The sequence below is a fragment of the Rhea pennata genome, chromosome 1, assembly GCF_028389875.1.
Source record: "Rhea pennata isolate bPtePen1 chromosome 1, bPtePen1.pri, whole genome shotgun sequence".
Classification (NCBI taxonomy): Eukaryota; Metazoa; Chordata; class Aves; order Rheiformes; family Rheidae; genus Rhea; species Rhea pennata.
The window spans coordinates 160,253,840-160,277,851 of record NC_084663.1 but is presented as its reverse complement, the minus strand read 5'-3'; the positions used below and the strand labels follow the sequence as shown (position 1 = coordinate 160,277,851).

Below are 24,012 nucleotides of genomic sequence, written 5' to 3'. Positions count from 1 at the left end.
CTCCTAGCAAGTGCACTCGCCGGAGCTGCAGGGACCTGGGCTCAGGTGCCCTGTCCTGCTGCAGCCAACTCGCCTAACTGCCGGCTGCTAATGGCTTTCTTTCGTTCTATCATTGCTCTTTCATTTTGCCTAATAATTATTTACTGGGCAAAAAGGTAGGCTGAGTGCAAGATCACCTGTCTGGGCTGCGATCAGGAGCTTGGACATGAGTTTCCCCTAATTGTGCAGTTTGGGCTGTTTAATGTGTCATTATGTATTCTGAAGTGAGTGGAAATCTCTTCCCCTCCCCCCCCCCCCAAAAGTTTATTGAGTTGAAATAGGTGCATTTCTACCAGAAACAAAAATATTTGATTTCAATGATTGTCATTTTACACTGCAAAAGTGCTCTTGCCAAAGAATTGCTGGTGAGCCATAATTCACGGTATCTGCTGTCAGCATGGATTTAACTGATGTGCTGATCAGAAGAACCCTTGCAATCAGCAGAACTGTGGGCTCAGAGAGCTAACATTGTGCAAAAACATCTGGTCTTTGTAGAAGAAAGATTTCCAGAGTGAGAAGGGAAATGCTTGCCCTTGACTCCTCTGATCTACTGGGTAACTCGGAATAGCACGCGCAAGCCTTGATCAGCCCCAGGATCTCGTAGGACCGGGCTCAGCATAAGCCCGTGTGAAATCAGGACCCAGGACTTGAGCCTGTCGCATGTGTGTCAGTGCCCAGCAAATGCGCAGACCTGCATATTTTCTACAGCAGATGTCTTTGTGATTGTCTTGGTCTTAGTGTGGTGTGCACAGATGTACAAAGCATCAACTGATGGTGCCTTGGAGGCCCGTGGGTTAGATGGCAGTCCTCTAAAATTCACTGGTAAAATACAGCCTAGGGAGACTCACACCTTAAAGCATTGCACATTTATGTACAAGAGTTACATGGCAGACATGAGAAAATTAATCCTAAACCTCCCTTTTCTACCACTTCTATTTTATGGTATTTTGCCCTCAAAAATAAAAGCACACTAAAAGCTGATTCTGAGGTGCCATCCAGGAAAGGATAGTTATTTTCCTAGCATAACTGTTTTCGACTACCCCATGGATATGGCTGGAGTATCCACTGATTTTGTGAATGGTATTGATGGTGAATGGTATTGATGGTGTCGTTGCTGGACAATTTTCAGGCATAGTTAATTGTTCTGCCACTTATTTTAAGCATTTTTTTGAATCTGCAGTGTGTAACCTTACGTTTTGGTTTCTTCTTTACAGCAAAGAGCTCCAGGGAAAGTTTTGCATGATGCCGTTTGCAACCACCTGAACCTCGTTGAAGGCGACTATTTTGGCCTTGAGTTTCCAGATCATAAAAAGATGATGGTATGTAAAAGGGTTAATTTTCAGCTGGCTTTCACTTACATTCAATTACATACAAACTGTATTCTTTCCTCTTGCTCCTTACTTTAAAAGTATGTTTAAGCCTGAATCTCAAAGAAAAAAAAACAACCTTTTCTTTAAAGAGCGTTCATCCCTACTGGAGTTGAAGAAATGTTTTTAAACCTGATTATTCCTTTCAGGTTGCGTCCATGTTGAAATTTGCACGTAATTCAGACACGAGAGGGAAAGCAATTTATCTGTAATCAGTTGTACCAGAGAAGTCAAAGGCTGGATTGGCACAGAGTTGATTTGTGATCTTTAACATCCTGCTTGTTCTGGAGTGTGAAAACAGTAAAATCTTTCTCTGTAGACAAAGCAAGTAATACAGTAATGGTGACACAGTTTCGTGAAAAATATATTGGGACAACAAGACAGATAAAATACAGTGAGGGTAATAAAAAAGAAAAAAACAAATGATGAAAGTCCTGTCTGGAGAGCTGGGTGTCACAGGCAGGTGTGCAGGTCCTTACACACCACACTTCCAGAACTGGTGCACTCACATACTGCATTAATACCTCTGGAGTAGACACAGTTTCATGTAAGAGAGTTAATGACATCTCACTTTTTCTTTTTTTTTCTTTTTTTTTTTTTTTTTTAAAGTTTGTTTCACTTCAGACTTGCTGTGTGACCTTCTGGCATATGAGCTAGTTACCTGTACTGTTTGACCAGTGCATTCTGGTGTATACTGGATTTTTTGCCTCTTCAGTGAGTTCTGCACCAGCAGACTAACTGATCTAAAGGAGATGACTTTGAGCAATTAAGAAAAAAAAGAGATACTTGTTTATGTCTATATAAAATTTCTGTAAGGAACAACATTTCTTAACCGAAGACAAAAGAGGATTTATTCACTGCTGCAGTAATCAGTTGTCATGGCTTCATGCATGCTTGTATAGACACTGAAACTGAACAGTAGTGGTCACATAGTTTTAGGCCAACTGTAATTAAAAAAGAAGCTGTGAAAAATGGTCATCCATCTTTAAAAAGCGATCTACTTCAGCTTGCTTCTTGATTTACATGAAAAATAGTTTACTAGAAAGTTTCATATTTTGCCCTGTATCCTCAGTTAATGCTTTAGCTAACTAAGAGCTGAACATAATACTTAAAAACAGTGCAACTGTACTGTACTGTCGCAACAGGGTCACATTGCCATGTTAACACTGACATGCTGACATTAAAAACAAATCCAAATGTCTTGTGTGTATACGGTTGCTTTTTAGTTCTGTAGAACATAAGGGGAGCAGGTCGTTTGGTCTGACCTTCTCCACTTCACAGGTCATTACGTTTCAGCTAGGTGACCCTCTGTTTTGCTCAGTGACCTGAGATAAACAGTTTTCAGTCCTGTGAAAACTGTTCTAAGATCAAGTTTATTTGCTTGAGGCAGAAGCAGGAGAGACTGAGGTGCTGCCAGCAGCTGAGGCCCTTGCAGTAGCCGGGAATTGACTGGGTGGAAATATGTCCAGACCATCCCAGGGGGGAGCCAGGGCTCTTGGATGAAAAGGAGGGTGGAAAAACCTAAGGCTGTTGCCAGTTTGACTGAAGGAAAACTCCTCCACGCATCCAGGAGGGTAACCCATCTGCCCCCACCCCAGTGAAAGGAAACACCAGCCAGGCACGTGGGTGCGCTGGTCTGTGTGTGGCTGCTGGCCGGTCTCATCTTTGCTTCTGGGAAAGAGAGCGAGCCCCAAATCTAGTCCACATCTGGCCAGCTGGGCCCCAGTTGGTGCAAGGCAGCGGGAGGAATGCCTTCGGCTCCCTAAGAGCAGGTTGCAGGAACTCTGAAACACAAGATTTGATCGTGAATCCTTGTTTCAATGTGGAGTAGTGTTCTGGGTTTGAGTAATATTTACGCTTAAACTGTAATACCAATTTGTATGATGCTGTGGAGATAAATGTTTCTGTGGAATTTAAAACTTTCTGAGCTTCTTAAAGGCTGTAACGTAGAACTCGAGCATTGTGCACAGTAAAGAATTTGCAGTTAATTGTATGTCTAAGGAATAAAACGTACACACACATTTTACTTTTGTGTGATTCGAAGAGGGTGAATTGCTGCTCTTCCAGTGTAGTGTGTACTGTAAAAGGAGAAATAAGTATCTGGAGCATATTTGTTGGGATGTTCTCATACATGCATGAAGTCATGCATTCACAGTTCAGCTGTGTTTAATTCAACATGCAAGGCTCCAGACCTGCTATCTGACATACTGACAGTAGTATGTCTAGATGCTGGATAGTTGTATGTGTGCCAGAGGGCTGTGTTGGTAGCAGAGAAGACACGCAGGGAGGATGAATGTCTGAGGGCTGCTCTTTCTGCCCCGACAAGGGGAAGTGAGGCACGGTTGCCAAGCCCAGGGTTTTACAAAGTTTCATCACACTTGATGGCTGCTCAAATTCTCCAGCTGCTGGAAGCCAGTCATTATCAGAGAATGTCTGACTTCATTTAAAAATAAATAATCAAGCCTTTTTAGTCCCAGAGAAAATTGAGATCATGAATCTGAATTGAATCCTCACATTATTTCTCATTTTCAATTTATAAACCAATCTCGGAACAGCTCTGTATAGACGGTGTGGGAGCTGCAGGATGCTTAAGTTTCAGTTGCTTGGGCCTGGTGACAGTGATGAAGTCTTGGTTTTGCCCCATGTTCCTCCTTTCTCCCCACGCACATTCGACATGTTCATTACTAGTATGCAGCAGTCTGGTAAAGGATGTTGTAACTTACTTGCAAGGATCACTGGGAAAGCAGGGAAAGGAACAGTGCACAATGTGCCTGTGCTGTATCATGTACTCCCTGTGGAGAGAGAAAGGAGAAGATTGTTTTCTATCAAATAAAATATGACTCTCATATTCTTGTAAAATGGCTGTTTCATATTCAGTATTTTTTCCCTGAACTTGGCAAAGCTGCTGACCATCATTGCAGATTATGTACATGCCAACTTTCTGAAACAAAACAGTTTAAAAATATTGACATGCCAAAATGTTTTAGAACCAGTTTAACAGGTTGATAAATACCATTTTCTTATTCTTGGATAACAAAGAATTTGAATGACTTTAGCCATTCAAAAGAAAAAACACTTTCAGAGGCTGAGAAACATAGAACAATTCCATTGAGAAACATTAGCGAGTTTAAAAGTGCTTGAATGTAAGGTCTTGGCAAATTGGAAGCACTGTTAAAGTACGTCGCTGGTATAGCAACTGTGAAAATAGCAAACAACATTGGAACAGTTTTAACAGGAAAAGTATGCCTGTTTCTGTCTGGCTTCACAGGTGATTTTGTAAAATGGATATTTTGAGTATGTTTCAGTCTATGCATAATCTAAAATTATTCAAGGTCAAAAGTGTATTCATTGATATATATGTATGTGGGTGTATTATATAACATATGTTTTTTAACGGAGGACAACTCGGTTAATTTGTTTTTTAATGGTTTTAACCATTGTGAAGGTTGTAGGATGTTCCTACCTAAATTCTAAATGTCTCCAAGGAAGGCTCCATGCAATTCAGTGAGATAACTGTACCCAAGATTTGTATATTGTTACCAGCTGAAGAGTGTGAGCTGTCACGCTTCTTCAGTCCCCATAAGCTGTTTGGCTTTTATCTTCTGGGTGATTCTCCCTCAGCTTTTTGTAAGCTGTGTGAGGAAAATAGGTTATTCATCTGGACCCTTCCAACTGAGACTGCCAAATGAGGCTGTGGGCACTGGCCACAGCGTTTCCATCCATTGCTTCTTTTTTGAAAAAGACCCACACAACTTCCTTAAAAACAGCTTGTTAGAAAACAGATGAAAATAAACCTTTATCAGAAATTACACTGTACCCAATTAGGAAAGCCTAAGCCTGGGCTTCCTAGATTTATAGAAAAGAGAAAATGCTACGCAGTGAGAGAGTAAGCTTGCTTTTCCTGAATGCTTTGAGCTGTGTCTGCCTAACGCTCTTGACCTGCGAGAACATCCCTTCTCCAGGTAGCAGCTGTGAGAATCCTTTATCTCCTTGGGGCTAAGGCGAGGACCTCCACATTCATGTCGGAGCCTCACTAGGGGACTCTTGTGGGGACCCCAAAACCAGGAGGCTGCTGCTTTCTCCTCATTTCTCTATTTGTCCAGGATTCCCAACTCAAAGGCAAATATCAGCCCCTTTCACTTGCATTTCTGTAGATTAATTCAGGTGATGCTCTTTTGTTTACATTGCTGCTGTTTGCTCAGAGTGGAGCTGGCTCCAGCCTCCCTGATGGAGGGAGACATCCTTGTGTTATTCTCAAGGACTGCAATAGTAGCGTAGAAGTGTCTCTTTCTTAATTTCTTGTTTCAGTTTCCTTTCTGCAAAAAGAATGGTTACTAGCCAAACTTGCTGTGATTACTACTATCCAAGATAAATAAGGGGAAAATCTCTTCCTTGGTGAACGCTGTTTTCCCAGTTCTCTGAATTTTTACTGCTTCAAAAGCTGTGCTACGGTGATAGCTTATTAAGTATAGTGACCGTACTGGAGAAATTAAATAAGTAAATGAATAACCAAGTAGTGCAATGATAAACAAGCACCACTTTTTCAGAGATGATAACGCCACCTTCTTTTGTTTTCAGGTGTGGCTCGATCTTTTGAAGCCTGTTATGAAACAAATTAGAAGTAAGTACTTCCTTGCTGTCATTCTTTGTATCTGTCTGAAAATAGTTGAATAAATGACTGCTCTGTCAATTGGTATTGTTAACCTCTCAATTTTCTTTACTGTTGGGGTTATTCTTTTTAATCTCTATCCTTAAAAGATGTACTGTATGCAGTCAAATTCTGCTGCAGCAACAAATTCTGCAAAGCACATAGACATTGGTCACATCTAGTTTTGCCTTTTCTATTGAAAGGTTTAAACCAGTAGCCAATTTTGGAAGACTTAGTCAGTCACTAGAAGTGTGGAACTGAGGCAGTGGTGTCAATGGAAGGAGCACTTCTGTTGAGGGAAAAAAGAAAAAGCATACAACAAAAGAAACGTACCTTGCAGAACGGTAGCAGTAATCAGGATGGAAGAAGAACTGGAAGAAATTATTAATGGGAAGAAGGAAGCAAGTATGCTACAGCTGTCTGGGACATTGCCACGGAACTTGGAACTGTCTTAGACCAAGAGCAGAAAATAGTTGGATTAAAGAAGTCAGGGCATGTCATGGTGGGTGGCTGGAGAGGAAAGGACATTGTAAATGTCTTGCAGCCTTGGGAGAAGTAGAAGCAAACAGGAAGGGTTTGGGTGATTTTGTTTCTTTATCAAATGTCAGCAAAGTATTTCATTTACAGTTATATGCTCTGGAGAGTAAGTTTTCATGGGCACCTCTCCAGAGCACATGAACAGATACAAACCAGTCATATAAGTATGAGTGGATTCTGTGGAAACTCTCCCTCTGATGAGAGAGAGGTGCGTTGCTCTTTTTGTCATTGAGCATATTTTTAAAGAGTCCAAACAACTATGCCGCTGTTAAAATAGAAATAATAATTTGCTAGTGGACTTGAAAAACACAGTGTGTTTTAGTATCCTCCTGTTCAGAAGCAAGGATGACAGACAGGTGATACATTTTACAGGATCAAATGATGCAGTAACTAAAAACAGGCTTGGTTTTGGCAGAGCATCCTTCCACCTGGTCACCGTTCTCATCTATTGTACATTAATTTATTGTGTCTTTTTTAAGAACATCAAAAATACTGACACAGGATGGAGGTTAGCAGGTATCCATGCATTGCATACTGTGAGAGTGACGGAGCACTGGAACAGGTTGTGCAGAGAGGTTGTGGAGTCTCCTTCTCTGGAGATACTCAAGGCCTGCCTGGATGCAGCCCTGTCTACCATGCTCTAGGTGACCCTGCTTGAGCAGGAGGGTTGGACTAGATGATCTCCAAAGGTCCTTTCCAACCTTACTGATTCTATGATATTCTACAAACCATCCATTGTACATCGTTCTGTATAATAAAATTTGGGCAGCATGTTACAAATATATCACTAATTTCCTTTGACGTTCCCTAGGACCGAAGCACGTTGTTGTAAAATTTGTGGTAAAATTCTTCCCACCTGACCATGCTCAGCTGCAGGAAGAACTAACAAGGTTAGTAGTTGTGTAGCTCTATTCTTTTAATCTCTAGTAGACAGTGGGGAGAACGTGGAATATTAAGTGACTGGGTGACTATCGGTGTCTCCCTCTCCATACTAACTTGATGTTATTTGCATCACCTTTGAATGCATCTGGAAAACAGGAGCATAAGACTCTGTGCTAAGAGGTTTTGCAGAGTGCAGGAGTCCTTTGCCTTGTTGGATATGCGGTCCTGGGAGAGCTTTACCCTCCTCAAGAGAAGACAATTCAGAGTTCTCCAAGCCTCTTTGGCAATAACATTGGAAGGATCCTGGACTGAGCCGCATATGGGTGCCCTGGAGACCTCCCCTTGCAGACGGTCACATGCAACTCTGCACCCACCTCTGGGAGAGAATTGTTTTGCCTAAATTGCCCCAGCTTTTGGGGGACCCTATTCACAGAACCAACGCAAACACCAAAGGTTTGCGTGGGTGGGCGTGTGACTTCTTAGATGGAGAAATGGAAAGATTTGACTGAAAAAGAAAAGTAAAAGAAAAGTAGAGAGCAGCATACCTGTACACGGAAGGAGTACCTTAAATGTGTTTGTTTTCAATGTTCTTTAAAAATCTGATTTGAACTCTTAAATTTCACATGATGTAGGCAAGATAGAAGAGTCATATTTCTAGATTAGTGAACATATATATGAGAGACCTGTTAAGATTTTTCCTCACTAGCAGGTCCCTTTTCAATCAAAAACATTTGGTTCCATTGCAGTATTTCTTTGATGAAACTTTTCAACTCTTCTTCTGGTCTACAGTCTTTAACTACATCTGTAACTGCATTTTTTTCTGTTCTGATTCAGTATTTTCACTATTCTATTAGTTTTTACTTTCAGTCCTCCCATAGGATGAAGTCCTGTTTTGCAAAGAACTTTTGTATTTGTTAAAGTGCTTTACAAAGAACAAGTCCACCTTCATGGTGTTTAGTAAAAGTGTGTTCTGCATATGTCTCTGTCTTGTTTTATTTTGGTAATAAAACAACAGAATGGAATAAAAATGATTGGTATCTCCTGCTGGCCTTAATGTAGGAAGAATGCTTGAAAAGCTGAGGAACATAGTAAAGATCTGAATGAAAACTTGTAATATTACTAATGAAAAATTCCTGTTTCTGAGTAGGTATTCTGCATATCAGTTGCTTAGTACATGCACTGTAAATTGATTTTGGTTGTCTGGAGACACTTCTTTAAATCTTAGTGATTTTTTTTGGTTAGATTTTTAAATGTGTAAATTATGGACCTTGAATGTGTATGTACACAGCAGTCTGAGGGATATGAAAGCATATCCACAGGGAACAGCTTCATCACTCGGAGAAGCAGCTTACACATCATTCTGGTGTTTTACTTCCCTGCCAGGGTGAACTTTGTATGACTAGGCAGAGATACCTGTCTCTCTGTCAACATATCTCCTCCTTTCTAGAAAAGAGAGAGAAAAAGAAGACACTGTGCAAGTTTGAAAAGAACATTAACTTAGATCTGCTATATTATTTCATTTACGGTGTATGTTGGTTTTCATATTCTTCAACTCAGTTATCTGTATAATTTATAGAAGACAAATTAAATCAACATGGTTTGTGTGCTTGCTTTCATATCAGCAAGATAAAGATCCAAGTTTCTGTACTTCAAGTACAAGCATTAGTTTCTTTTGTTCTGAGTAGAGCATGCTATGGGTGAACTTTTCTCATGAGAAAATCCCATCTATGTTGTTTGGAGTAGACCTCTGATTGGGAATATCTTCATATTGAAATCAGATGAGAACAGCTGACTCAGTAGAAAGAAGGCAATTTTCATCTGGTAAATTCAATGCTGATCTTTTGATGGTGCTAGCAGTTTCCAAGATACAGCCTTCCCCATTGTCAAGAGACTGACAGCTACAAGAGAAATTAAAAATTACAGTTTTTCACGGTGATTTAGCTTTTGTAAGGGAGCATTCTACTAATAATATTAAGATCAGATATATAAAACTTCTGATTGTGTAGAGGAAGCTCCTGTGGTTTGGGTACCTTTCCCAATACTATATACTCCTATTATTCTCTTTTAACTCCTTTACTCTGTCCTTTATATATGATAGCTATTCCTTTTGTAATGCCTTTGGACCATCGTTTTTAGTATGAAGGAATGAGTTACACGGTGAAATAATGGTCAGTTTGATAACATGTGCTACTGTCCTACACAGCTGTAAGTCTGTAATCCCCAGACACTGTAGCACCTCTTTCTGTTGCTCACAGGCACAAATAGGTAGACAGAAAAAAGAAACACATACAAATGCAGCATTAATGTTGTATGGTTAAAATCCCCTCAAGTGTAGTAATGAAGTATTTACAGTGGGCTTGCTCACTGTGTTTCAAAGAGGTGAAAAACCTATCAACCTGGCATCTCTTCTTGAGCTACTATGGTTCAGCTGTGTAACAGGAGTACCACTGTGGAGCATGTACCACTGAAGTTGCCCTGCCCAAGGTATGTTGTATGCCAAGGACTGAGCAAATGTTTATAACCAGATCAAATTCAGCATACTTGACCTGATTAGCCAGCCAAAGCTGCTCCCTGGAACCATATCATGTGTCCAACCCATGGTACTTTGTTTTCTTTTGTAGTATAAAACTAGAGACTCCAGAAAATGGGATCTGATCAAGTGACACGTTTACAGAGCACAGGCTTTCTCACAGAGGAACTGTGGTCATTGGAAGGCTTGTTAATGTGTCTAACCAGTCAAGTTACATTTCTCCTACAGCTACATTTATTTCCCTGAAAGCTTGTCTTAAGAATTTAATGCTGAGTGGGACTAAGCAATTTTGATTCCTGTTGAAACTAGTAGAAATTTAGATGCTGAAATAACGTTGTGGAGCTGTGGTGTCTCTGCACTTCTGTTTCTTGTCTATAAACTGTCCGTGTAGAACTGCCCTACATGGCTGAGATGGTTTGGAAATAAATACATTAACGATGATTGGTGCACCAGTGGGGCAGGTAATAGGACTGCAAAAGTAACAGAGCTCACTAGAGATGCTAAGTTAAGATCTTGTTCCTCATTTCCAGGTCAATGCCAAGGTAGAATTTTAAAGTTCTGCTTGTATTCTACAAGGACCAAATGATAACTCCAAATCTCACTGGTTTATCTGACGTTTCCTCATAGTTACAAGCAGCTCCATTATCTAGTGCTGCTTGTTGTGTGGTTGCTGAGCGCATAATAGCTGTCACATTGCTTTCAGGTCTCATTGCTCTAATAGAGATACCTTGGTTTTGCAAAGCAGCCACTATGTAAGACCCTAATGGCTGTAATACAGTATCTATTATGTTTTATTTCACCTCTGAGCTTACAAAAATCAGATCATTTCCCTAGATCCCAAAGAGTGAAAGGAACTTGTTGCCAAAAACTGAGTCAGCGTTGAAATATTTTTCCTTCCTTTTCTCATGCTTTGTATAACTCTTTGTTCACTTTTGTTTTGCAGGTACCTATTTGCATTGCAAGTGAAGCAGGACCTGGCACAGGGAAGGCTAACGTGTAATGATACCAGCACTGCTCTCTTAATCTCACACATTGTACAGTGTAAGTTCCCTTCTTTCTTCTTTTCAGGAGGAGAAACAGGATGATTGGTTGGATGTGCTTTGCTCAGTTGCCTGTTAATGGCTGCTGTAGGGAGAGAGTCAAGCCACGTGAGCAATTTATTATATTTCTGTATAATGGCACTAAAGTACTGGTAACTTACTGTTTTAGATAAAGATCTCCTGAACACTAGATTTTCATTTTTAAAGCACTGCATCTGACACTGTGACAAGGCTGCTTTGAAAAGCAAAATTTTCAGGTGGCAGCAAACAGGTTGAATTCTTCTCCTGAGTTCCTGTTTTATTATTTATATTTAACATTGTATCATGTCAGCAGAGCATTCAAATTCCTGGAGATCTGTATGCTGTCTAGAGAATGTAGTAAATAAACATGCTTTGAATGCCAGACTAAATCAAAGTCCTAAGAGGAAACTAGTAGGGAAGAAAAAAACAACAGATTTTAAGCTTGTTTTTTATCTGAAAGAATGCACAATAAAACTGTTCAGTAGAATCAAACTCTTTTTTTTAACATATCAAAGCTTCATGTGTTTTCTGAATCACTATGAAGGCAATATATGCTTTCCATTGCAAGAGATTATGGTTAGTTATATTGAGAATAACAGTAGGAAGAAACACTTAGTAGCATGTATAAGCCTTGATGGAAATATCCAGTCATAATCAGCTGTTGTTTTGAATGGCCATTGTACAATCCAGTACAGAAGTGCTGTTTGATGTAGATTGCTGTCAGCAAAGACAAGTGATCAATAGATTGTTCTCATGATGCTTTGTCAGAGTGTGTTTGGGTGTTAGGTAGTTCCTTGTCGATCATTGTTGAAAAGGAAAGGCAGATATTGCGTGATTTTCTATTTGCCATGGTCATCATTGACCAGTGTTACTGAGGAGCAGTAAGAAGTTGTACAGCCTCTGTGAAATTCTGTATTCCTCTTATCCTTTTAAAGCAGCATATTTTTGCAGCACAGACTTTAAAAAAAAGAAAATCCTTGGCTATTTTGCTTGTTATGTCTTTTAGTTTTTCCTGTCACTGTGTTCAGCACACCAACTATGTTTCTGACTTCTTTTCATCTCTGTGATAGTTTGGGGAAATTGAGTATCCTGGGTTAGAGTGCATTCTAAGGGGTTGAGTCCTCCTGCTAAATGTCTGTGCAAAGAAACATATTGGGGAGAAGATACCCTAACATTTGTGTCTTTTCATTTGGGGTTTTGTTTCATGATCACCTTCTCCTGAGCTCTGCATTTCTGTGTGCAATATCTTTATCACTTCTGCTTAGATCCTAGTTTGTGTCTTATGTATCTGTTACAGATTACTCAATTAAATTCTTCACTGAGCTCTCTACAGCCCTGGTGTCTAAATTGTTGTAGCGGGCAACTACTAACTTGCTTTCCTAAAGCAACAGCATAAGAGGATAAAATCCCAGGATGTGTATTCACCTTTATAAGCATCCACATTTTTCCCCCTTCTCTCCTTTTTTCCCGCTTTTCATCCTCACAGTCAAACTCAAATTTATGTTTTTCATAAATATTCCATTATACGCCTGGCCATTTCTCCCAACACACCTGGGCAGGCAGGCTTTCTCTCCAGATCCGGGCTATAGCCTATCTAATTTCATTTTAAAGTGTACGAAAATGGCAAATCAACATCACTGCTCTTAGGCTGCTGAGATATGTTGTGCTGTTGAATTACATAATTATCTTCAATTATTGGAAATGATCATGTGGTTTTGAACTGTTCTTAGTTTGTCTTTTTAATCTCTTTTTCATCACTTGTAAACTTGAGGTCCAGAGTGATTCTGATCTGGGATTTTAAGAATAAAGTAGTATTCTCCTTATGGAGGGTAAAGGAAAATGGCTCTGTACTGAAAAACTGAGTTTTCCCATTTTGACAGAAGGAAGGAGGTCAGAGATCAATCACTCAGACAGGAGACAACATTCACAGGATCTAAACTGCACTTCTGGGCAGAGAGTTTTCCCTCATCATGTCCTGACTGCAGGCTGGGCTTTTTTTTGGTGTTTACAATTTTGTCTCATCCCCCTTTTTTGGGGTAACTGTGTTTGCTGGAAACCTCTGCTAGAACTTAGTGATTGTCTCGTTTATTTATCCGTCTTGTGTCTCATAAAGATTTTTCTGTGAAAATTTGCTCTGATAAAAGTATATAGCTGTATGCTACTCACATGGGTCTCTTTTGTAGCTATTTTCTCTTTGGCTTATTATTCAGTAACTAAAAAATATTACACGTTTGCCTGCAACAAAAATAGAACTTGACAGCTGATAATAGTACTGATATCAAAGTGGAAAGATTGAGAAGGCAGGAGTTTAGATATTGTGCCTTATCAGCGCTGTGCCTATCAGCAGTTTCCATGGGGGGCGGTATCTGATTCCAGAGGGCTTTATATTATGGATACAAGCTTAGGCTGATGTTATATACTGCTATTTTAAAAATATATATGTAATATGACAGAAAGAGGTTTCTGTTAAATTAGCATGTATATTACAGAATGGATTGTATATATGACAGATTCTACATAGAAATATCTTCAAATGTTGTAGAAAGTGTTAAAAGTGAGAGATTGCTTTGATACAGTGCATGATGCAGAAAGTGAATGTGTGGAGTAAGAAGATGGACTGAAAAGAGCTGAAATATAGAGCATTAGACATACCAGAAGTACTAATGCAGACAGAATATGGAGAGAGAGATGTGATGCACTTGCAGGATAAGAGAAAAGAGATTATCAGTGGAAGTCAATCTTTGACTGAAACACATGAGATTTTAAAGAAGAGTTATATGAGGGGCTGGCACTATTCAAGATAAAACTCCCTCTTTTCTAGAGGGAATGCTATTAGAAAGGAATTTGAGATGAAGAAGGAGGGTTAGAGAGGGAAGAAGGAGAAGCTATTGAGTACAGAGTCAAGGAAAACAAATTCAGAAGTAATTTGAAAGCCAAGAGGACAATCTTGATAATGGATTTGCAGTCAACAGATGCAGAGAACATTATAGAAATCATGTGGGGGAAGTAAGAGTCTTCTGTACTCTGGGCTCTGAAGAAAGCCTTACATAAGGGGATTTGACTGCATCTGTGTACAAGGATGTACAAGGTACGATACACATTTTAAAGAGTCAAGGCCCAATTCATGTCATTTGAGGCACTGCAAACCTAGACAAGTTTGTGGCTTCATTAAAGAAGGGAAACAATCTTTCATTTGAGTTAGGATTGAAGATGGACCCCAAAGATTTGTGACACTGGAGGCAAGTAAAATTGGGGTGATGGAGCTGCTTCTGAGATGGGGATAAAGGGGACCTTTCTACAAAGAAGGATTTTCAAATATTCCTTCAAAAGGAAGTCTGTAGTTGCTTATCACAAGGGATCATTCAGAGCAGATGGGATGAGGAAGAAGGTGGGAATTACCAGTTAGATTTAGCTCGGTTGGTTAGAGTGTGGTGCTAATAATGCCAAGGTCGTGGGTTTGATCCTCATACAGGCCACTCGTTTGAGGGTTGGAGTAGATGATCTCCAGAGGTCCCATCCAACCTTACCAATTCTATGATTCTATGAATCAGACAATCTCGATTAGCAACTCTTTTTCCAACCATGACCTCTCCAACCTCCTAAGTATTAATAGTCATGTAGCTGCAGCCAATTTGGGTTGAAAGGACTTCCATAGGTACTTGTGATCCTCACCTTCCTAGCCTATGCATAGTTATTGCTCTCCCCTCCCTACTTGCAGATATATCTGCTCCCAGACAAAATTCTGTCAAAAATCACCTACAGTGTCTTAAAAGTATACTTAAATCTTTCTTTTTTCTGAACAAGCTCATTATGGACAGAACTGGATTATGGGATCATTTGTATGGCAGAGCTAGGGTGGTGGTACCCTCAGGTGAGGATGAGGCGAGGATCTGAGCGTGGGTCCATCTGCAGAACAATTTGTCTGAGTGTAGCCTAGATTTAATTTGAGGGAGCTGCATTTCAGTTTACCTTACATTAATAAGGTGGCAGCATTTGTTGTAGTATTGTTCCTATAATTCCAGCAGGTCTGCAAGCAGAGGCTGCTGTATTGTTCTGTTAAAAAACAAATAGCAAGATTTTCAGAGGCATTCGAGAGTACTAGGCAATAATATAGTAATATGGCACCGACACATCGGTTGCCTACCTCCCCTTCCCCCAAAAAGGAAATCTCACTGAATGGGCTGGAAAGTGGAAGGCGGGTGTGGCATACTGTTGCACACACTTCAGTGAGTAACTGCAGCAGATGGGAGCAACTCTGAGGAGAAGGGGGACAGAATGTGCCTCAAATTGCTACAAAATTAGAGGAAGACAAATATTTCGTAACCCCCTGAGATGGAAGACATGCACGTGTTGAAACAAGCAAAACACAAGCCTCTCTCTTCTGGTTTCCCCTGGGAATTACAGTGTGGGGCTTGGGCTTGGGAAAGAAGCTTGTGCTTGCCTGTTTTGGGGTAAGTGCAGTTGAGCACCACCATGGGTGAGGAGAGAGCTCGGTAGGTTCTGCTGGAATAGCGCTGTCCAGGAGGAGCTTTATCCACCACACACGAGTCAAGCACTGTGATGGCTTCATTTGGTAAACTGATGTCTGACAGTTATTTACTTGGTTGTGGTGGATGGGAGGAATCCTTGGGCTGCTTCACACATCAGATATTGTCATAGATGAGAACGGAGAAATGTGTGGAAAATACAGGAAGGGGAGTTTGCGTCATGAACCCATGGCACAGCTTACAGCAAACCGTGTTTGCTTCTCTGTCCTATTCTCAGCAATCTACACCTTTTGGGTTGCTTAAATAATGCAGATTTAATTCACTATTTTAATATACCTTTTTTTTTTAATTTTCCATAGCCGAGATTGGGGATTTTGATGAAACCATAGATCGTGAACACTTAGCGAAGAACAAGTATATACCTCAACAGGAAGCACTAGAAGACAAAATCATGGAATTTCACCGTAATCACATGTAAGCCTTTTTTTTCCTTGTTATTAGTCGTCTTTTCCTTCAGTGTGTTTCTAAATGTGCATACATGCTAGATTGTAAGTATAGAAGAGATTCAGGCCTCTGAGTTTCTCAAAGGTTACTACTCAAAAAAAGGATTCAAGCCTATGCGTTTCCTGAAGGTTACTGCCATCTTTCTCCCGTCATCATAACAGGATGTTTAAAGAGCAATTGATTTTGATATTCATTCAAGCATGCAATTATTTTACAGTCTATTTCATACAAAATGCTTCACTGCTGATTTTGTGCATGCAGATATGATTGCAGATGATGACTGATCAGTCAGGCACTTGTGACAGTAGACTCTTTGATTTCAAGGATGTAGAATGTTGCGTTTTCACTTTTCCATGCTGTATTTAGAGACAGGTTAAAAAAGGTTTTAATAATAGTTTTAGGGGAAGCACAGAGTGCTTGCAGAGTTAAGGATTTGGGAAATAGGATTCAAGATGATGTTGCAAATTGGTGACTTGGTGTCCTAAGTCCTGAAAAAGAGACTAGTAGTAGAAGGTGGTTTAAAGAATTAAGAATAAAACATAGAAAGGTCTATTTCTGCTTTTGAGAACACTTCAAGACTTGAACAGTTTCAGTTTGAACTAACTGGAGTTGGAGATGAGTGGTTTAGAGTTTTATAGCAGTAATAATCAGAACTTTTGCATAATTTATTTGAGGAATTTAGTGCTTATGGGTTCACAATATTTATATTAAGGCACTCATATCTTATGTTTTACTTTTTTATCATATTCGCTCAAATAGCATTCTTATAAACTTTTATGAATTTGCTTAGGAATATCATATGCTATTCCTATGGAAAATATATATAGAGAGAGTGACTTCTGTTAAAGATGATACTTTAAGATCTGGTTGTTTAAAGTGTCTCAGAATTGGAATGATCAAAATTTCTAGTAGACTGTAAAATCTGTGGTTTCTTTGGTATTTGTTTGCACTAAGATGAAGTTATTTTTCTAGCTGATATAAATGTAGGGATGTCAAGCAACCATGCAGATATGGTAGAACTGACAGATTTCAGACTCTGTGAAGATATGGCTCTTTGTTCTTCAGAGGATCTATTGATTTCTGTGAAAAGGTTTGAAGAATCTGTGTCTTTTTCTGTGTTTTGATTTTCAAGGGGACAGACACCAGCAGAGTCTGACTTCCAGCTTTTGGAGATTGCTCGTCGGCTGGAGATGTATGGAATACGCTTACATCCAGCCAAGGACAGAGAAGGGACAAAAATCAACCTGGCTGTTGCCAACACAGGCATTCTGGTATTTCAGGTTAGAGCTGCTCAGATTATGGCTATGTGCTTTATAAAGCAGAAAAATCTCTCACAACAATAAGAATTTTAAGACCTCAACCATGTCTCTGAGAATTTGGTTGGAAAAATTCAAGAACTTCCAAATGTTTTCCAACAAGCCAACAGTGACCTTAAACTTTTTATAGTTGCATTAGATCCTTCACTGCCAGGGACACTTACCTTATTTGCCCACACAGGGTGGAACTCCATCTCCAGCCACAATGTGCTGTTGAAGATGCAAACTGATCTGCAGTTGGCAATCTGCAAGTTGGTCATACTGACACCTCCAGCGTATAAGGGCAGGCAGGTCACCTTCAGACATGATGCATCCTAAGTGGATGTGAAGCAGAGAAGTTGGATTACGTGGAGAAAGATACAAAAAGTCAATACAAACACTCCATAGTGTTACTTTTGTCAAAGGTTTTTAAATTTTGTTGACCAGCCTTGTGTATTATCTCCCAGCCAAGGTGCAACTGGGAGATAAGAGGAGACTGACAGCTGTTATTCAACCCTTACTAAACCTGTGAATCTTCGTTCCTTCCATAAAGGAGCATAAAAAGTCCATAATCTTTGTTCCTTAGGTCCCTTTCCTCTCTTTCCCCCACCACAGTCAGCCTAATAAATGTCATGAAATGTCCTTAGCAAGTTCATCAAACTTTTGTTCTCTCATTCCACTTAGGTAAGTAATAAATTCGGCTCTTTAACAATTACAAAGGTCCAGATAGTCAGCTGGTATAAACTGGTTTCACTTCATATGTACTTATGTGTTCTAGCCTCCAAAATGCTGGTTTCCTCTCTCTGTATTAAAAATAGTAAGCAAACTGCTCTATATAACTTTTGTTTCTACCATTATCAAAAACAACTCTTTATTTTCACTTTTTAACGTCAGTTAAAATACTATGATTTCGAACTTTAAAAACTGCTTCCAGTCCTGTATTAAAGAAGGCTAAATGTAAAAAAGAAACTCAGAAATCCATCTCATCTGAATGCTCTGAGGTCTAAGTTAAAAAATGATAATAACCCCAAGCAACCAAACGTCTCACTAGTAGAACCACAAAAGTGAAGCACAGCTTGAAGTATGAGAACGTCAGGATGTTGTTAGATGTGCACATATCTCAAATAATTGTATATGTAGACCCTTCCCAAGCTCCCCCCACAGTATTTTCATCAGCTGAATTTTGTAAATTAGGACTTTATCTTACAGCTGAAAGCAGATACCCACTCAAAACAGCATGGGCCTCACTGAGTCCCAGCAGACAGCTGGAATGCCTCCAGAAAGATGTAGCTGCCATCTGAGGGCCCAAGGCCTGATTTGTAAAGCTCTATAACTCAGTTATCTTCTCTTGTTCTCAGTCCTGATGTATTTGGGCAGCTTTTTGGAGGACCTGCAAAAAAGCTTGGAAATTTTGCTAGATCAAGCTCCAAGACTGAATACTGTAAAGGGATCTCTGTGGTCAGGCTTTGACCTGCTAGATTGATTCCAGCAATTGGAGCTCAGTAGTAGGCTTAGGGATTCATATTCATAGGGCAGGAGCTGTACGTCCATCTCTTTGTCGTGGATGTAACTGAGAGAAACTGTACTATAGAAGTGTTGTAAGAATGACATCAAGGAAAATAAAAGTTTGCTCACAAACGGCGTAAACATTACCCACATGGACTTTTTTAAATCCTGACATTTTTTCAGAAATTGGAGATGGTGCTGCTGATGCAGCAGGGGCGGTTGATTATGAAATTCGTAAACAGCTGGCTGACTTAACAGGGGTCGTCACACTGTTGCTACTCCTATGTCCATCTGGTGATGAAGCCCAAATCAATATGCATTTGTGCATTTAGCAATCCTGTAGTAGCTGTTCTTTAAAACACCTATGCCATGCTATGGGCATGTTTGTATTGAACTCTTTATTGAACAAACTGGTGTAATTAGTTTTTTAGAAAAATGCTGAAATTCTAATGGATTAAGAATTAGACTTCGGGGGGCAGGGGGATAAATAATGCGGTGGTTGGGAGTCACGTAGCATTTCTGAGAGAATTTCTCTCAGGCTTGCTGTTTGCTTCTGAAGTTTTTTGACTCTTCACGTAAATGTCATGTAATTTATTTAGTTTCCTTTTAATTCTGTTGCTCCCTATGAAAGGTCAGTATTTGTAGTTGCTGTTTTTTTCAGTATAGTGATATTTAAAGGGATGTTTATTTTGCTCTGTAGACAGACAGATAGGAAAAAAATCTATCCCATCAAAGGGAGGTGACTGTGTTGGTGGTCTGGATTCCCTGCATTCTCTGTAGCTGGTGGAGTGAGAAGGAGGCACCTCTGGGAGGTGACTTAGTCCACTGAAATCTGAGTCCTCCTTTGGAGATGCTACTCTGTCTCTGTTGGCCATATAGGACGGCTGGGAGCTTAGTGTTCCCAGCTGCATGTCATGCTTTCTTGGAAGTTCCTGCACAATGTAAGGAAAGTAGAATTTTTTGCATGCATACTGGAGCAAGGTAACATCATCTGGCAAAAGCTAGGCCTCCCTGTTCTGTGCTGTGATACAGGGTTTGATACCTTCACAACAACTCAGTGTGCCTAGTTCTATAAATATGCAAGTGTTTAACTGTAACTATCTGCCTTCAGTCACAGCTCCAGATGCTTAAGAATGTGTTTGCCATATCAGAGCAAGAATGATAAGAAATATCATGATGGCAAGTGAAGTGAATAGATAATTAATGTATTAGAAGCTTTCTTTGGTGGTTTAGATTTCTCCATTCATGTCTGGAATGCTTAAAATCTTCTGGCTCTGTCCTCTATAGGGTCACACCAAGATCAATGCCTTCAACTGGGCTAAGGTTCGAAAACTGAGCTTCAAGAGGAAACGTTTTCTTATCAAGCTGCGGCCTGATGTAAATGTAAGTCCTTCTTAGGAACTGATGAATCAGTAACTCAGGTGAGCAATCCTAGCGATGGGGATGTGAACTGAATGTCACAGAGTCTTCTTCTGGCTGCCTTCCTGGTACTGAATTGAAGTTCTTAAGCTGTGGTATGCAAACTACCTCAAAATATTAAGCCCCCTTAACATGTTAATATCTCTGGTTTATCTCTGTCGTATTTGACAATGAAAGGAAGTTTGAGCCATAGCTCAGATATTGCCTGGCAGATCAGTGATATTTGAAAGGGAGAAGGACACGGACTGCTAAGCCTGGAAGCTAGCGAATCAGGAGAAAGCATTTTTTGTAGCATAGCACCTGTTTTGTCAGTTCATCTCTGTAATGTGTAGTGTTTGCTTGTTCACATTGTGAATGCTTTCTCAACTTTCAGAGTTCGTTCCAGGACACCCTAGAGTTCCTTATGGCCAGTCGAGATTTTTGCAAGTCTTTCTGGAAGATCTGTGTGGAACATCATGCCTTTTTCAGGCTTTTTGAGGAGCCTAAACCAAAGCCTAAACCTGTCCTCTTTTCTAGAGGTTCATCATTTAGGTTCAGGTGAGATCTGCTTTCTTTGTTCCACTTTTGAAAGTTGCGTTTTGCTTCTTTATTTTCTGTTGCACCTTCTCAGCCAGAATAATGCAAAGAAGGCTGTAGGAAAGTTTGCATTCATTTTATGATAGCCACTGCAGAGTAGCTTTCTGGAGGTAGGATATGAGGTACACTGACTCCAGCTGTTTTCAGATAACAAAATCCACCTGTATATTAAGTAATGCTAGCTCGCAACTCTCTGGCACTCCCTAGTTACCCTGTGTTTAGGGAGAGCTTTTTTCTCTGTATCAGAGTAGAGATTTGCATTTTCGTTGTGCGGCCCTGTGGTAAACCCATCCCTGTGCAATTAAAAGAAATGTCTTTTCTTCATGCTGAGAATCATGCCTGCAAAGGGTTTATGTGAAATGACCACCTATGCTTGGACCAAGTCTACCTGTGAAATTGTCAGAACTGTAGGAAGGTTTTAATAGTTGGGTTGGGTTCTTTTTTGTTATGTTAGCAGAAGCATTATTGTAAATACTGTATTTTATATGCCGGGGGAGGGGGAATCTTTTATTCATACAGTTTATTTTGTTTGGGAAGCTGATGTAAGCTGAACAGCCAGAAATACTCTTTGCTGAAATAGTACCTCTACACTAAGCACAGTTCTTGATATACAAAAATAATTTAGTTTAGTGTAGGCCTTAATAAACACAGTAATGCTGATGTATCACAGCATCCAGAGTTCAAGTGGTTTTATAGTGTGTATTGGTTCAGATTTTCGAAAGCCTAAATCTTCTTGGATTATAAGCAAAGTCAAAAACTCTAGTAGTCCTATACAAGCACATAGTTGGTACGGCCATCCTAAATGTCTCCCAGCTTTCTGTTTCTTGCCTGCAAAGTAGATCAGCTAATATGGAAGGACCTATGTTTTGGCTAAACTGTAGTGTAAACTGTTAAGTTACTGCCAGAATAAATAGAAAAATACAGGTGCATTCAACTTACCTTCTGTTTTGGAGAGCAAGTTTTGACTACATCCCACATTCACTGTAATCAGTGTTGAGTAGTTTGGTAACTTTTTCCAGGCCCTGTGGTAATTATTAGGCAAAAGCCTATAATGAATGGGAAGGATCTTGTTCTCTATTGAGCATTCTTGAGGTGCGGGTTTGCTTTAGTGCTCTCAATTCCATTTGGAGTTTGTATCTCTGCACAAAAGGATGTGATAGGCTTTTGACTACTTTTTCACGGCCTATAGCAGAAAGGGAGAGAGTGATCTCCAGCCTAAATCTTTGCAGAAAAATGTATGTAGCTTGACTTGGTGTCTTTAATATTAGCAACTGAGTCATGAAATGTATCTCAGCTATTTTACCCTTAGTTGTGGGGTTTAGTGAAAATGAGTAAGGATGGTATTTGACTCTCAAAAGGATTCAGGAATGTTTCTTGTTCATGAGAGGAAAATTTAACCGCAGTTTCTCTCTCTGTTATGGTGTAGTCCCCCATAAAGAGCACGCAGTGGAATACAGATGATTCTGAAATGGCATCAAAAGTTATCTCCGTAGCAAAAAAGAGGCAAGTGACATGCAAAAAGATTTTTTAAAAAAAGGTTTCTGACAAGGTCCACTTCCTTTTGATGTTGCATGAGTAACATCAGTCATGGTGATAGCAAGAAATATTTTTCTGGTTGCTGTAACATAGCCCATGAATGATGGGATGTTAGTCTACCCTGTGGGGACCCATAAAGAATTGCATATCACATATAAGTCTATGACCAGATAGTATATTCCATTAAATGTGACAGACTCATTTCTTCAGATTGATGGCTTAACTGTGATTTTCTTCTAGTGGCCGGACTCAGAAGCAAGTCCTCGACTATGTTAAAGAAGGAGGACACAAAAAAGTACAATTTGAAAGGTGAGAAAAAGCTAAATGAACTATACTGATATGTTTTAACAGAAGAAGAGTGGTCTTTTCCAGTTAGTTATACTCTAAGAGCCTGGCATAAGTCTAAGTAAAAATCCTTTTTTTGCTGGTTTGGCAGTTTGTCACTAATACAATATCCCCTTCGTCCTGAATGTTTTGGCAGAAGTTGGCATAACCTGTATTTTACTTAAAATCAATGGTCTTCAATGTGTTTTTCAGCAGTGAGCACCCTATCATTGCAGGTAACTTCCTCCTGTATTGACTTGCACCCTCTTCAGTCGGATGTGATTAATCTATGTGAACAGAAATGAATGTGATTCCTTTTTAAGGAAGCATGTTCACCTGAGAATAGAAAGGAAGTAACAGAAATACGCATAACCAACCTCAAGCAGGAGATCTCCAGGGAAGGCTGCCAGTTTGCTAGAGCCAGTTCTGTCCAAACTCATCTTGCTCGTGGTCAACTGAAAGTCATGGCCAAAATGTACAAAAGACCCTGACAACACTTTATGCTTATGACTCATGTTCTGCCTCAGTGCCCTTCCCTTTTCTTACAACGGCATATTTGCAACATGCATTTGCACATTTAGATTTTACAATAAAGGAGGAATGTTAATCTGTTGCAGGGGCAAACTTCTATGAAAGTACTGATCAGAGCTTTAGTTTTTCAAGGAGACATTTCTCTTCCTGCCGATGGATGAAAAACCTGAGATGGCTTCTCACTGTGATTTTCTTTTCTTCCTCAGGAAGCACAGCAAGATTCATTCCATCAGAAGTCTGACTGCACAGCCTTCAGAACAGCATTCAGAGGTGCCAAAACAAGTCAGTGATGTGATGAAACACTGGATGATGCCTTTTAAGCATTTCTTGTTAGATTAGCCCCTACCCATTGGTGTTCTGAAAATCAGGGAGCACGGGCTTTTCTAATTGCTTTCCATTTAACTGGGAGCTCAGGAGCCCCACATATAAAAAGTTTGAGTTTCTGCGAGTAGAACAGTTCATTTCCACTGCAGAGAAAAGTTGCTTCCAGATAACAAGACAAGCACAAACAGTGAGCTTGTCTGAGCTGAACTAATGACCATCTAAAAAATTGCAATCCACAGTCTTAATGTTGAGGTCCCAGGTTGTTGCTGGTGATTGCATCTGAGGAAAAATTTAATTCTTTTTCTCTGTAGGTGAGTCTTTCTTGCCCCTGACAAAGTGTTTTTTTTTTATGTTAACCAGAGTGGAGGAATAGTTCCTCAAAATAATTGCAGCTGTGAACTTCTAAGCCATTATCTTTGGTAGATGCCAAATGTAAAACGTATGTG

The 24,012-nt window shown here is 39.8% G+C and overlaps 1 protein-coding gene across 8 annotated transcripts in view; it reads left to right on the top strand.

The window, feature by feature from the left end:
- Nucleotides 1-24,012, top strand: part of FARP1 (FERM, ARH/RhoGEF and pleckstrin domain protein 1) — a 219,832-nt gene that overhangs the window by 146,823 nt on the left and 48,997 nt on the right. For 6 of the 8 annotated variants that reach the window (XM_062566835.1, XM_062566834.1, XM_062566833.1 and 3 more), the window contains exons 3-12: nucleotides 1,254-1,358; nucleotides 5,985-6,027; nucleotides 7,403-7,481; nucleotides 10,947-11,044; nucleotides 15,911-16,025; nucleotides 17,188-17,335; nucleotides 20,144-20,239; nucleotides 20,649-20,812; nucleotides 22,628-22,696; nucleotides 23,449-23,524. In XM_062566835.1, coding sequence (XP_062422819.1) covers nucleotides 1,254-1,358; nucleotides 5,985-6,027; nucleotides 7,403-7,481; nucleotides 10,947-11,044; nucleotides 15,911-16,025; nucleotides 17,188-17,335; nucleotides 20,144-20,239; nucleotides 20,649-20,812; nucleotides 22,628-22,696; nucleotides 23,449-23,524 — 993 coding nt within the window. The remainder of the gene's footprint in view (nucleotides 1-1,253; nucleotides 1,359-5,984; nucleotides 6,028-7,402; nucleotides 7,482-10,946; nucleotides 11,045-15,910; nucleotides 16,026-17,187; nucleotides 17,336-20,143; nucleotides 20,240-20,648; nucleotides 20,813-22,627; nucleotides 22,697-23,448; nucleotides 23,525-24,012) is intronic. The other 2 variants (XM_062566832.1, XM_062566831.1) reach the window with 1 other exon arrangement.